This window comes from Musca domestica, unplaced genomic scaffold (assembly GCF_030504385.1).
Source record: "Musca domestica strain aabys unplaced genomic scaffold, Musca_domestica.polishedcontigs.V.1.1 35, whole genome shotgun sequence".
Classification (NCBI taxonomy): Eukaryota; Metazoa; Arthropoda; class Insecta; order Diptera; family Muscidae; genus Musca; species Musca domestica.
The window spans coordinates 2,999,570-3,015,108 of NW_026712315.1; the positions used below are offsets into that span (position 1 = coordinate 2,999,570).

The 15,539-nt window shown below is 33.1% G+C and overlaps 2 protein-coding genes across 2 annotated transcripts in view; one reads left to right on the plus strand and one right to left on the minus strand.

The window, feature by feature from the left end:
- Positions 1 to 740: 740 nt before the first annotated feature.
- Positions 741 to 4,251, plus strand: LOC101892499 (sensory neuron membrane protein 1-like). The gene is made up of 8 exons (XM_011294425.3): positions 741 to 1,008; positions 1,088 to 1,245; positions 1,341 to 1,482; positions 1,566 to 1,820; positions 3,195 to 3,491; positions 3,551 to 3,754; positions 3,814 to 3,992; positions 4,060 to 4,251. The coding sequence occupies exons 1-8, from the start codon at positions 898 to 900 to the stop codon at positions 4,187 to 4,189; spliced, it is 1,476 nt and encodes a 491-aa protein (XP_011292727.1). The 5' UTR covers positions 741 to 897; the 3' UTR covers positions 4,190 to 4,251.
- Positions 4,252 to 7,356: 3,105 nt separating this feature from the next.
- The window catches only part of LOC101892675 (mucin-12), a 43,268-nt gene continuing 35,085 nt past the window's right edge, over positions 7,357 to 15,539 (minus strand). Inside the window, exons 2-3 of the mRNA XM_005183992.4 lie at positions 9,128 to 9,748; positions 7,357 to 9,052 (exon numbers count right to left, since the gene is read on the minus strand). Coding sequence (XP_005184049.2) covers positions 8,794 to 9,052; positions 9,128 to 9,748 — 880 coding nt within the window. The 3' untranslated portion in view covers positions 7,357 to 8,793. The remainder of the gene's footprint in view (positions 9,053 to 9,127; positions 9,749 to 15,539) is intronic.

Sequence of the window (15,539 nt, forward strand, 5' to 3'; positions counted from 1 at the left end):
CAGACCTTTAAATGCGGATTTTTAAAAACATTTTTCAGGGACTAAAGACCACATATTTTGTCAAGGACCAAAGACCTCACATTTTTTCAAGGATCAAAGACAAATGGAATACGAAACGTGGTCTTTTAACGAATATTTTTTTTTCAAGAAACGTGAATTTTCGGGGAGTATTTTTCAAGGACAAGCTGATCCATAAATTTTTGGATTGGATTTTTAAAGAATATTTTTTCAAAAAATGTGAATTTTTTAAGAATATTTTTTCAAGGACCTACTGACCTATAAACTTGGATTTTTAAAGAACAGTTGTTCAATAAGGACTATTAAAACCATATGCTTAGATTTCTAAAAAAATATATTTTCAAAGACTATTCTATTTATAAAAAATCTTTCTTTCTAATCCCTCCCTATCCAATTCCTCAGGAATCCCAAATATTTTTAGGTTATACATTCCGAATTATGGCGTGGGAAATAAATTGTTTCGACATCATTTCATATGAGACACCTGTGCCATCTACTCAATTTCCAACGACTTTGTGTCTAAATATATAGAAAAAGGACATGACGAGGAGGTGGAATATTTGGTAACAACAAAACAAACCACCCACAAATTGTCAATGTCCACCCGAACTATTATTCAAAATACAATCAACAACAACGCCCTTCAATTAAAATTGAAAAATATCTCATTCCCAAAAAACGAAAACAACCCACATTCCCAAATTTAATAACAATATTTGACATTTGAAAATAATAATTGTCATATCGAAAAAAATCCTTGCAAGAAGGATGGGTTCTTGATATAAAAACCGGAGGTCTTCATGAAAATCGAAACAGTTTGCCATAGGTAGCGGGTGTTACTTAACTTTGTGTTGGAAAATATTGAAACTAAAAGTTGAAATGACCGAAAAATTCTATAGAAGAGTGGCAATTGCTTGTATTATCCTGGCCGTGGTTGGCATTAGTTTGGGTGTAGCCTTTCCCCATTTGTTTAAGAAACTTATTAAAAGTGTTAGTGTGTGAAGCCAAAAAAAAATCGGAATGAAGCCTGACCTGGTTTTTGTGTGTGTGTGTTTTTTTTTACTTTCAGCAAATCAACTTGAAACCCGGTTCGGACTCCCGCAAAATGTGGGAGAAATTTCCAATTTACATAAAGTTTTCAATTTATGTTTTCAATGTCACAAATCCGCAAGAGGTACAGGATGGTGGCAAGCCCAGACTGCAAGAAGTGGGGCCATTTGTGTTTGAGTAAGAAAAGGGGTCTCAGTCCCCCTTCAATTTATTTACACTGTGAAACAAAATCATAAAAAAAACAAATAAATTTTCAATATTGTGATTTCCAGAGAATGGAAAGATAAATACGACATTGAGGATATCGAAGAAGAGGATGCCGTAGAATTCACCATGAGAAATACATTTATTTTTCGCCCCGATCTGGGTTTGAGCGGTGAGGAGGTGGTTACATTTCCACATCCCTTGGTGCAGGTGCAAGATTAAGAAATGAAAATAGGAAATTTTCAAAACTCCATCCCAATATCATATAAATTTTCTAATATTCGAATTTTCAGGTCATGGGCATTGCCATTAAACGTGAAAAATTTGCCATGCTCCAAATGATCGCCGAAGGTCTGGAGGAGTTGTTCAAGGCCAGAAGTGCCTTTATTCAAGCTCCTGTAATGGACATATTTTTCCGGGGCATTGATGTCAACTGCGACACAGAGAATTTTGCGGCCAAGGCCATTTGTTTGAATTTCCATACGGGTGCCGTAAAGGGTGGTGTGAAAGTGGACGATACTCATTTCAAGTTTTCGCTTCTGGGAGCGGTAAGTGAAAAAAGAAACAAGTAAAAAAGGTGTAAGTTCGGCCGACTTTTATTACCCCCCAACATTTGAAAGGAATTTAGTCATTTAAAAAAAATCCGTTGAAAATTCTCTTATATTGAGATGCACCAATGCTGAATGGAATCGGATGTTAATTTCGCGATTTATGAGCTCGATGGATATTCAAAACTTTGATCATGTGTAGGGGAGGTACCAGAAGGAGTAGACCGATATATCCCATCTTCATTGCATATCTAGCGTTAGTCGAAATAATGGGATTTGTGAAATATGAAGAGAACCGGATGCTTATTTCGAATTTTATAATCGTTTTGGTTATTCCAGACTTTGACCCTTTGTGGGGGAGGTACCAGAAGAAATAGACCGATCTCTACCATTTTTATAACAGATCTTGAGTTGATAGAGACATTGAGATGTACCAAGCCTGAACGGAATCGGATTTTAATTTTTCGCTCTTATGAGCTTTGTGGATATTCACAATGTTGACTCTTTGTGGGGGAGATACCAGAAGAAGTGGACCGATATATTCCATCTTCACAGCAGATATTGTGCTAGTAGAAATAATGGGATGTGTGAAGTTGAAAGACAATCGGACTCTTATTTTACATTTTATTAGGGTTATGATTATTCAAAATGTTGACCCTTTGTGGGGGAGGTACTTAATGGAATGGACCGGTATTGTCCATTTTTTCTCACCTGACCTAGCACTGATGAAAATTTTAGTATTTGAAAAATTGGAGCAAAATCGGAATATTTTTTCTCTTTCTGTGCAGTAAAATATTTCTTTTTTTTGAATATTTTGACCTTTTGCGGGGGGGTACCAGAGGGAGTGGACCGATATTGCCCAGCTCCGATCTCGATCTAAGTTTAATAACTATTATTTTACGATGTACCAAGCTTGGACCAAATCGTATATTCCCTTCGACAGTCATCGTACGCACCAGCCAGACAGATAGGACAGGTCCACGTCTTCGTACAGCCCCCATATAACGGTACCTCCCGATATTCGGTATTTTGATTTTATCGACATTATCTCGGTTTTATTTTTTTTTATCGACATATAATCGGTTTTATAACCGATTTTTTTAAGTTTCGCATTTGAATATTGTAATGGCTTATAGACCCTAATATAATAGCTACATTCGGTATTTTTAGGATTTTAACAGAAATTTTAACGGATTTTATTGTTTTTGAGAATTGCCAAATTCGTTCCAAATGGTGGAGAGTATTCAAAGTTCGGCCTGGCCGAACTTACAGCTTTTTTACTTGTTTCTTTTTGGAAATATATTTTTATTTTTAAATTATTTTATTAAAAATAATCAATTTAAATATTTAAAAAAATTAAAAATTCTACCCCAGGGCAATCACAGTGATGCGGGACGCTTCAAGGTTTCCCGTGGCACAAAAGATCACCGCACCGTTGGCAAGGTTCTGGAATACGATAACGATGAACAGCTGAATATTTGGCCAGAGGATGAGTGCAATCAGCTGCGTGGCACTGATTCGACCATATTTGCACCTTTAATGAGTCCCAGTGATGGACTGTGGTCATTCTCCCCAGATTTGTGTCGCTCACTGGGGCCACAGTTTCAAAAGAAGACAACTTACAATGGCTTGCCAGCATTGCGCTATGTTATGGATTTGGGAGATGTTAAGGTAAAAATTATTTATAATTTTCGATTCTTTTTTTATAAATAAATTTGTGGTCCTCTCAGAACGAACCAGAGAACCATTGCTTTTGTAGAGACTATCCCGATATGTGTCCCCACAAGGGTACCATGGATTTGTCGCTGTGCAATGAAACGCCCATGATTGCTTCACAGCCACATTTTCTAAATGCCGATCCCAAGCTATTGGCCGATGTGGATGGCCTGGAGCCAAATGAGCAGAAACATGGAATTTTTATTGATTTTGAAATTGTGGGTCCGGAATTTACAAAATTTGAAATAACATTTTAAAATTCTCTACTTTTTTTTAGTTTTCAGGAACACCCCTAAGCATAGCGAAACGTTTGCAATTCAATTTGGATGTGGAACCCATTGAGCAGATACCCGTCATGAGTAAGCTGCGGCCCTTGGTTATGCCATTATTTTGGATCGAAGAGGCCGTGGCGCTGGGTAATGACTTCACCAAAATCATTAAGGGCAAAGTTTTCACGTAAGCTCGAGAAAGGGATTTTCTTAAAGATTATTTGAATTTTCATATTTTCTTTTAAATATTTCAGAACACAAACCATTGTCAACGTCTTCATGTGGAATACCATTATAATTGGCTTTTGTGGCGCTGCATTTTCGATCTTCATGATTTCAGTTCGTCGTCAGGATGGCCAAAAAATATTCGATGTGAAATCGTAATAAAATAAGAAAACATTTAAATTTGAGAGTTTAAAACTCGCACAATAATAAATACAAAATTAAGACAAAAAAAAATATAAATAATAATAAATAAATATTAATAATATTTTTAGTTTGATTGGAAACAATATTCTTTAAATATCGAACCATGCGATTCTGACATTCCTTGAAAAAAAATTTTTTTGTTTAAAATTCCACGTTATTGGGTCAAGTCGTACTTAAAAAATAATCTTCGAAAATCTTCAAAAATATATTCTTCAAAAATCCGCTTTTACTGGTTTGTTGATCCTTGAAAAATTATACTTTAAAAAATAAGTTTTTGGCAATGATAATCCTTGAAGAAATATTCTTTGCAAATTCAGGACCAGTGGTCCTGGAAAAAATAGTCCTTAAAAAATCCACATTTAATAGTCAGGTTTAGATGTCTACTGGTTTAATGGAGTGGAAGTCCTTAAAAAAATATTCTTTAAAACTCCAATTTTAATAGGCAGGTTCAGATGTCTATTGGTCTTCGAAGACATATTCTCTAAAAATCCTCATCCTGTTGGTTCTTGAAGAAATTATTCTTTAAAAATCCACTTTTATTAGCCCGATGGTCTGTGACAAAATATCCTGAATAAACTCAGGTTTAGAGGTCTGTTCTATGAAAAATTATTCTTTAAAAATCCTCGCTTAGTGGCGGGGTGATCCTTGAAAAAGATATTCTTTAAAAATTCACGTAAAGTGGTCTGTTAGCACTTGAAAACTATTCTCTAACAAATTTCGTTTAGTGATCTGGTGGTCCTTGAAAAAATATTTTTGAAAAATTCACTTTTAATAGCCCGTTGGTATATTGATCCTTGAAAATATATTCTCTAAAAATCCTTATTTGTCCTTAAAAAATATTCTTTAAAAATCCACGTAAAGTAGTTGGTTGGTCCTTGAAAAGATATTTATTAAAAATGCGCTTTTAATAGCCAGCGAATCCTTCATAAAATCACCTAAAGAAATCCAGGTTTAGAAGTCTGTTGGTCCTTGACAAAATATTCTCGAAAAATCCAGGATGATTGATCTATTGGTCCTTGAAAAAATACACTTTACAAATTAATTTTTAATAATCAGATAGTCCTAGACCAAATATCCTAAAGAAATCCAGGTTTAGAAGTAAAGTGGTCTGTTAGTCCTTGAAAGATATTCTTTAAAAATCAACGTTTAGTGGTTTGTTGGTCCTTAAAATATATTCTTTAAAAGTCCAAGTAAAGTGGTATGGAAAAATTGTTCCTTAAAATCCAAATTTTGTGGTCTGTTGGTCCTCAAAAAATATTGTTTAAAAATACAAGATTAGTGGTCTTTTTTTCCTTGAAAAACTATTTTTTAAAAATCCACGTCTAGTGGTCTGTTGGTCCTTGAAAAAAATATTCCTTAAAAATCCACGTTTAGTGGTCTGTTGGTCCTTAAAAAAATATTCTTTTAAAAATCCACGTTTAGTGGTCTGTTGGTCCTTGAAAAAATATTTTTTTTAAAAATCCACTTTTAGTGGTCTGTTGGTCCTTGAAAAGTATTCTTTAAATATCCTCGTTTAGTGGTCTGTTGGTCCTTGAAAAGTATTCTTTAAAAATCCTCGTTTAGTGGTCTGTTGGTCCTTGAAAAGTATTCTTTAAAAATCCTCGTTTAGTGGTCTGTTGGTCCTTGAAAAGTATTATTTTAAAATCCACGTTTAGTGGTCTGTTGGTCCTTGAAAAAATATTTTTTTTAAAAATCCTCGTTTAGTGGTCTGTTGGACCTTAAAAAAATATTCTTTAAAAATGCACGTCTAGTGGTCTGTTGGTCCTTGAAAAGTATTCTTTAAAAATCCTCGTTTAGTGGTCTGTTGGTCCTTAAAAAATATTCTTTAAAAATGCACGTTTAGTGGTCTGTTGGTCCTTGAAAAAATATTTTTTTTTAAAAATCCTCGTTTAGTGGTCTGTTGGACCTTAAAAAAATATTCTTTAAAAATGCACGTCTAGTGGTCTGTTGGTCCTTGAAAAGTATTCTTTAAAAATCCTCGTTTAGTGGTCTGTTGGTCCTTGAAAAGTATTATTTTAAAATCCTCGTTTAGTGGTCTGTTGGTCCTTAAAAAATATTCTTTAAAAATGCACGTTTAGTGGTCTGTTGGTCCTTGAAAAAATATTTTTTTTAAAAATCCACGTTTAGTGGTCTGTTTGTCCTTGAAAAGTATTCTTTAAAAATCCTCGTTTAGTGGTCTGTTGGTCCTTAAAAAAAATATTTTTTAAAAATCCACGTTTAGTGGTATGTTAATCCCTGAAAAAATATTCTTTAAAAATCCACGTTTAGTGGTATGTTGGTCCTTGAAAAAATATTCTTTAAAAATCCAAGTTAAGTTGTCTGTAAGTCCTTGAAAAAATATTCTTTAGTGGTCTGTTGGTCGTTGAAAAAATTTTCTTTAAAGGTCCACTTTTAATATCTGGAATGTTCTTGACAAAAAATCCTAAAGAGATCCAGATTTATTGTCCTCTTGATCCTTGAAAATCTATTCTTTAAAAATCCACGTTTAGTGGTCTGTTGGTCCTTACAAAAAAAATATTTTTTAAAAATCCACGTTTAGTGGTATGTTAATCCCTGAAAAAATATTCTTTAAAAATCCACGTTTAGTGGACTATTGGTCCTTGAAAAAAATATTCATTAAAAATCCAAGTTTAGTGGTCTGTTGGTCCTTGAAAAAATATTCTTTAAAAATCCAAGTTTAGTTTAATGGTCTGCTGGTACTTGAAAAAATATTCTTTAAAAATCCACGTTTAGTGGTCTGTTGGTCGTTGAAAAAATTTTCTTTAAAGGTCCACTTTTAATATCTGGAATGTTCTTAACAAAAAATCCTAAAGAGATCCAGGTTTATTGTCCTCTTGGTCCTTGAAAATCTATTCTTTAAAAATCCACGTTTAATGGCCTATTGCTCCTTATAAAGGCATTCTTTAAAAATCATTTTTTAATATCCAGTTAGTCCTTGATATAAATTTAACAAAATATCCTACAGAAATCCAGGCTTCGACGTCTATTGGTCCTTGAAAACATATTCTCTAAAGATCCTTGCTCCTTGAGTTTTTGTTTTTTAAATCCACGTTTATGCCTCCAATAGTCCTTCCAAAAATACTTAATAAACACCTCCCACCACTATTTAAATAAAAACAAAATTTATTTTATTTTTGTTTCACATCAAAATTTGTTTTGCTTGTTTTTGTATTTTTTTATTAAATTTTTTCCAGTTTTTTTCTATATATGTGTATTTTTTTTTGTAAAGAAGACAATGAAAATGGAAACTAAAAGAAATTTGTAATTTTAAAATTAATTTGGCATTACGGAAATTGTCGTTGGTCATTACTATTATAATTAAACATAACATTTGGAAAATTGTTTATATTTATATAAAAAAAATTAAACTAAAACAAATAACCTAGGAATTTTCTGTTTTCAAAAATCATATATTAATTCCGCAGGGGGATAAAATATATTCGGTTTTCATTAAAAAAAATATTTTTCTATATACAATCTATAATTTATAATATATATTTGTTTTATATATTATTTTATTTCCGGGTTTGTGGGTTTTCTTGATTTTTCTTTTTTTTTTTGCGTAAATAAATGAAAATAATATTTCTATAAATGAAAACATAACAAAACATGATATTATGTGTTTTTTCCTATAACATTTAAAAAATACATTTATATATATATTCAAAAAAAAAACAAATATATATAGAATGTGTAAGATTATGTCGAGGTTTCAGGATATTGATATTGGAAATATATAATAATTTTTCAAAAGTGACACCTTTCCTTTAATGCAGACACTGTTTTCATTGGGATTTTAGCAAAAAAATGATTTTTTGTTATTTCAAAAATTGAGGTTAGGTATTTAAAAAAAGATGTTTTTGTCCAAATTTCCTCAAAAAAAGAGAACGTTTTAAAATTCTGGATGGAAATTTTTATGATCTTAATATAAATAGGAGAATGAGCATTTTTTTTTTTTAATTCCTGAAATTCAAAAATAAAACCCTCTTTGACATAACCTCACATTTGTAGTTCCCTTAGAGGTTCTTACATTCCTGCCTTGGTCACTTTTGAAAAATGTATTCTCTATATCTTTTGTATAATGTTATTAATGAGATTCCTTTTTTTTTGTAAACAAATGAGAGCAGAGTTAACTCTCTTGAAATTGTTGCTCTGCCTGATCGTACAAAAATTTGAGGTTAGTTTGTGTTGATATTGTAAATTTTGATGGGTCACATTTCTTATAAAATTTCTGGGTTCCACTTTTTTTTATAAAATTTTTGTTTTTAATCTAAACATAATTTAATTTGTACAATTTTATTTTAAAAATATTTAGGTTCTGATTTTTTGTATTCAAAATCAAAACATAGATTTTTTCCTTTTTTTTTCAAATGATATTCAAATATTTCTTTCAATACAAATTTGAATTATTTTTTCAGCATTAAAAATAAATAATTTTGTTCCTTTGTTTTTTTTTCTTAAGACATAATAAAACATCAGTCAATGTATTGGTTGGTTGGTTGGTTTGTTTGTTGCTCGTGGGGAAATTCCAGAGAGTTGAGGGGGGATGGGCTTCAAAATTAATCCAGCTCCAAATAATTGAATTCCTTAATTAATGGCTGTGTCTGATGGTGGGGATGTTGGTGGTGATGATGATGCTGCTGCTGCTGCTGAGCTGATAGATTCTCCATGACATTGCTCATTGTTATGGCAGTGTGATCCGGCACAATGCCAACAGAGCTGCTGGTATTCTGGCTGTATGTAGGAACTAAAGTTGAGGTTTGAGGTGCGGCCCCATTGTTCGTGGGTGGCGGCATTATGGCATTGGAGCCAAAAACACTAAAAATAAGAAGAAAAAACGAAAAATTAATATTTTTTTTTTCAAAACTAGAATTGAAAATATTTCCAACTCACCTCAGAGAATTTGTTGAACGATACAGTGGTGGTGGTGTATTCACCCGAATCGTACTGTAATGGGCCGCCTGTTGAGCCGAAGCCGTGGGATGAAACAGTAAACTCATACCGGCACATTCATTCAGCGAGGTCAAATACGATGGTGGTGGTGGCCGATGTTGGAATTCCGGATACAAATATCCTCCGGCGGCCATAATGCGACTATTACAATAGGGACTGTTACAATTGCGACACATTTCCATGTGACGATAGCAGGGACATTCGTCCACATCATCGGGTAGACTGAGGCGCCAAATTGCTCCGGATATAACCAGCAGCGACACACCAATGCCAATCATGAGCAGAGCAGCACTTAGATACTGTGTCGAGTGTTCAATGAGACCTGTGGAACCCAAAACAATGCCACCCAGAGTACAGGCCACTCCGCCCAGAGCCAAAATGCCAATAACAAATGGCAACGAGGGTCGAGAAAACCATTTGCGAAAACTTAAACGTAGTGGTGGCGCCGTTAGTGTAGCTCCAGGTACTGAGGGTGAAGAGGCGCCGGACAGACCACTCAGAGGGTTGTCAATGCCCATGGCGGCAGCGCTGGTCGTTGTGGTGGTGGCCTCGAATAGGGATCTGCAAAGGAAGAGATTAATATAGAAATATTAGATTATAGGTATTTGAAAAAAAAACTATTTTGAAAAAAACAATGGTAAAAATATTCTTTAAAACCCTTGTTTTCTGGATTTTTTACACTTTTAGAGGTCTGTTAGTCCTTGAAAAATACGCTTTAAAAATCCACGTTTGGTGGTCCTTGAAGATAGTTTCTTTAAAAATTCCTTGAAAAATATTCTTTAAAACCGCACGTTTGGTGGTCTGTTAGTCCTTGAAAAAATATTTTTTAAAAGTTCACATTTAGTGGTTTGTTGGTCCTTGAAAAAATATTCTTTAAAAATTCACGTTTTGTGGTCTGTTGGTCCTTGAGAAAATTGTGCAAAGAAATCCAGGTTTAGAGGTCTGTTGGTCCTTGAAAAAATATTCTTTAAAAATATAAAAATATTCTTTAAAAAGGTCCTTGAAAAATATTTCAAAAGAATCCACGTTTTGTGGTCTTTTGGTCCTTGATAAAAAAAGTCCCAAAGAAATTTAGGTTTTGAGGTCTTTTGGACCTTGAAAAATATTCATCAAAAAGGTTTAGATTTCTGTTGGTCCTTGACAAAATATCCCAAAGAAATTCTGGGTTAGAGGCCAGTGGATCCTTGAAAAAATATTCTTTAAAAATCCATGTTTTGTGGTCTGTTGGTAATTGACAAAATATCCAAAAAAAAATCCGGATTCGAGGATAGTTGGTCCTTGATTTTTTTTTAAATACACGTTTAGTGGTCCCTTTGTCCTTGAAAAAATATCCCAAAGAAATCCAGATTTAGAGGTCTGTTGGTCTTTGAAAAAATATTCTTTAAAAATCCATATTCTTTAAAGACCACTGTCTTTTGGTCCTTCACAAAATATACCAAAAATTAAATTTTTAGAGATCTGTCAGTCCTTGAAAAAATATACCAAATAAATCCTGGTTTACAGGTCTCTTGATCCTTGACAAAATATCCTAAAGAAATCCAGGTTTAGAGGTCTGTTGGTTATTGAAAAAATTACCTTTAAAATCTACATTTAGTGGCCTGTTAGACCTTGACAAAATTTCTCAAAGAAATCCAAGTTAAGAGGACTGTGGATTTTTGTAAAAATAATCTTTAAAAAAATGGTTTCTTAGTTTTTCAAAATTATCCCAAGGAAATCCAGGTTTAGAGGTCTGTTGGTTTAAAAAAAAAATATATTCTTTAAAAATCCACGATTAGTGGTCTGTTGGTCCTTGACAAAATATCCCAAAGGAATCCACGTATAGATGAATGTAGGTCCTTGATAAAATATCCTAAAGAAATCCAGGTTCAGAGGTCAGTTGGTCGTTGAAAAAATATCCTTTAAAAATCTGGTTAGCCCTTGAAGAAATATTCTTAAAAAATTCATGTTTAGTGGTCTATTGGTCCCAGTCAAAATATATAAAAGAAACCCAGATTTACAGATCTGTTGGTCCTTGAACAAATTTTTTTTTGAAAATGCAGATTTATTGGTGTGTTAGTCCTTTACAAAATATCCCAAAAAAATTCAATTTAAATTTCTGAAGAAGTTACATTTCGAATTGAATTTAAGAGACCTTATTCAAATGCCTCTTTTACCCTTCCCCCATCCCTCTTTTCAAACGATTTTCTCTTATTTTCCATTTCAAAATTCTTTCAGCCACAAATTGAAATCGGTTTATTTTTCCAGCTGTTTTCAATTCTATTTCTCACTAAAATCCCATATCTCATCTGTCTGTTTTTTGACCCTTCAAACGCATTACAAAATTCGTTCCATTTCAAGCATTTCTAATTGTGCGTGTGTTTTTTTTTTTTTTTTTTTGAAACAATAGAACTGATATAAAGATAAACGGTAACCGAAAACATCTGCCATTTCTTCCAAAGATTTTCGAAATAAAATCATGATAAATGACTATTTGGCTGGCTGGGCAAGGTGACTTGAAACTCTCACAACATCCTGAACAAAAATAAAGGAATTAATAATAAAATTCCAAATAACATTTGAAAATGAATGCATTTGTATTGTTTTTCTTGTTCAGTAAATACCAGCAGTGTATAAAAGGAGCAGCAGTGGCAGCAGCCAACTGTAAAGGCAGCAGGTGTTGCATCTCATGCCTTCCAAAAAAAATCTTAATTTAAACCTCCTCCCACCACCGCTCGCTGGGAAGAACATCATTAAGCAATGCAAACAAGGAAGCAGTGCATTGAAATGCATTTTCACACACACACACATTCACATGTGTATACATATTTACACACTCTCATAAATCCATTAAAAAGGATTTTTTCATTTCTAAAGATAAAGAAAAATCAAGCCGGCCATGTGTGCCTTGACTGTGTGGTTATGTGTGTGTGTGTGTCCGTGGGAGAGAGTGGGAGGGAGAGAGAGAGAGAGTATTGCTATGTGTGTTCAAGAGACATATGTTTTGTTATTTCGCCCATTGTGAACTGATGCATTATCCTTTCTCAGGAATTTATCTCAACATCATCCCATTGTCCTCTACGGGCAGAGTAGCGAGTATTCCTGTTGAAAATTATGTAAAGGAGAAGATTTTTTTTGTTTTTTTTTTTCGACATTCTACTGTTCAAATTTTCAAATGCTTTCTTCCTTTTTTTACCTGCTGCCGCTGCAGCTACAAAGGACACCCTGGTATTGTTGTTATCATTACTATGGCTCCTTGTTGTCGCCAGATCTTTTTCACTTATCGCTATGAAAAGATCTTCTCGTTGTGTGTATATGTGTGTGTGTGAATATTCGTGTGTGTGTGTGTGTTAATACTCGTGAAAACGAATTGTATGGATTCTTTTTTCTGGCTTTAAACGAGGAGCCTTTGTGTCAAGGCACAGCATGACATGGATTTTTTCGGGACTACATGAAGATGGATGAGCATTTTTTTTTTCTATTTCTGTGGCATGGATGTAAATGTGTTTAAATGGACTTGTATGTCTGTTGGCTGGTTAAAAATAAATAAAACAGGTAGCAGGTAGATAGGAGTATTAAAAAATAAATATTTTCTTCATTCACTTTGGCTCTTATATTTTTCATTTAATTGTTGACAATGGAAATGGGAAACGATGTAAATGAGAAAGAACAGAGAAAACTTGCAGATAATTGCCAGTCAGTTTGCGATAGGTTTTATTTTTATAAAATAAATACGCAGGATAAATGGAATCCTGTAAAGCTTGTAAATTAAAAATACTGTCCATGGAAGGGAAAATATGCCAATAAATTGATGTTAAATAAAAAAAGAAGAATATATAGTTGAAAAGATGAGGGGATTCATGAGAAGGGGTATGGGATTCTATAAAAGTCCTGTTATCTATAGAAGGTCTATAAAATGAGAGTTTCGAACGGTTTTTGACTTATAGAAATACTAACAAGTGCCCGTTACTTCGTTAGCAAAAAATTCCACCTTAAAATGTTTCGATTCGTTCCAACATTTTGTATTAGGTCTTTTTAGTACTCAAAATTCACATTTTGTTCAGTTTGAAAACTGAATGAATTTGAATCTGAATTTTCAGATTTTCAAGTTTTTATATTTTTTTTTATCAATTTTTTTCTTTTTTTCGGAAAGAGTAGTTGGAAAATATTTACCTTTTACTCCAAAACATTTCATTTTAATATTTACCGATAAGGATATTGGTAAACAAATGTCACAATGGATCCACATGCAATTTTTCCGCTCGAATTGGGTACTATTTAGTACTTTTTGTACTATTATAGCACATATTTCCAAAACCACCTTTATATCTAAATTCTAGATCCCTATAGCGACCTCAATATAAAATTTGAGAATTCCAGCTCTATTCCTTCACCCAATAAAAAATTTAGTACCATTTAGTACTTTTCGAAAAACAAATCTCAACACCAGATACAAACAGAGACCTCAATATCAAATTTGAGAATTCAAGCGTAGACTCCAGCCGCTACGCAATGTAAAATTTCACGGTTTCATCGATTGCGATCGCTTCCACCAGTACAATATATAGTACCAGAACTTTTCGTACAATATAGTATAAATTTCCAAAACCACCTCCTTATTCAATTCCAGATAACCACAGAGACCTCAATATCAAATTTGAGGATTCCCGTCCTACCTCTTCACACAACATCAAATTTTGTACCATTTTGGTACTTTTACTACAGTTATAGTACACATTTTCGAAATCACCTCCATTTTTCAATTCCAGATACAAACAAGGACCTCAATATGAAATATCGAGATTCTAGTCCTATCCCTTCATCCAATACGAAATTTATGGTACTAAATTAGTACTGGTCGTAAAAAAAATGGAAGGCTTTTTCCAAATGCACTGCTAAATCTCAACTTCGGATGCTAACAGTTATCTAAATATCAAATTTGAGAATTTTATCTCTATCCCTTAACCCAATACCAAATTTAGTACCATTTTGTACTTTTCGTACAATTATTTTAATTGTTTTAATTATTTAATTCCAGATAACCACAGAGACCTCAATATCAAATTTCAGGGTTCCCGCCCTATCTCTTCACACAACATCAAATTTAGTACCATTTAGTACTTTTCGTATTTCCAAGATCACCTTCAAATTCCAACCTCAGATACCAACCTATCCAAATATCAAATTTGAGAATTGTATCCTTATCCCTTCATCCAATACCAAATATAGTACCATTCAGTACTTTTCGTACAATTATGGCACACATTTCCAAAATCACCTGCATATGTCCAGGCTAAACATGGACAAAGAGCCTAATACCAAATTTCGGATTTCAAGCGATATCTGTTCAACCAATACGAAATTGTACCAAATATAGTACTATTTAGTACTTTTCGTGGACTTTTGATACACATCTCCAAAACTATTTCCTTATCACCAACCTACCACCAACAGGGATCAACCCAATATAAAATTTCCAAATTCCAGCTTCATTTGTTCACCCTAAACCGAACACTTACAAATTTAGCACCATTCTGTACAATTTCGTACAGTTCGTACACTTAGTACACATTTCCAAAAACCACCTTCATATATCCAAAACTTACTTTCCAACCTTGATTTTCTTACCAACTTTCAAGTTTTAAGCTCCATCCTTTCCCATAATACCAAAATGGTTCCATTTTAGAAGTTTAGTACAATTTTAGAACATTTAAAGTAATCATAAAGTTCGAATTTCCAAAAACCCTTTGGTACATCTATCCTGCACTCCATCAGTGAATTTCAGACTTCTAGCTCATTTTGAGTGTCCAATTACATTTTAGTACTTTTCGTACCCTTGTGAAAATCTTTATCTATATTAGATCTGTAAAAGGTCGTTTCTCCAAAGAATATCTGTAAGGGAACTTCTATCTAACGAAGATCTACCTTACATACGAAAATCTTTATCTATAGTTGTCCTGTAAAAGGATCTTTTTCCAAATAAAACCTGTAAGAACCTTCTATCTAACAAAGATCTATTAAAGGTCCTCTACCTTAACTACAAAATCCTTTATTTATATTAGTCCTGTAAAAGGCCCTTTCTCTAAAGAAGACCTTCTGTCTAACGAATATCTATTAAAGGTCCCTTCCTTTAGACGGCTTGTAATAGGTCTGGCTCCGAAAGAAGACATGTAAAGGTTTTCAGGATATTGATGAGCTGTATGTGGTATTTTTTAAAATTATTTTAAACTCGAAATATGTTTCCCTTAGAAGGATATTTTTTGTATTCGTAAATTACTTCTTTTAAAAATATTTGCTGTTTTTTCCAAATATTTTTTTTTACCATATCTGCAAAATATATTCAAGTTCACCTAGTTTTTGCGAGCCAAATTCTTCT

Excerpts from the sequence above, each read along its gene's own strand:
- LOC101892499 (XM_011294425.3), top strand. The coding sequence starts at position 898 with ATGACCGAAAAATTCTATAGAAGAGTGGCAATTGCTTGTATTATCCTG. Across the intron at positions 1,821-3,194 it reads AGTTTTCGCTTCTGGGAGCG|GGCAATCACAGTGATGCGGG; the intron begins GTAAGTGAAAAA and ends ATTCTACCCCAG. Across the intron at positions 3,492-3,550 it reads TGGATTTGGGAGATGTTAAG|AACGAACCAGAGAACCATTG; the intron begins GTAAAAATTATT and ends TGGTCCTCTCAG.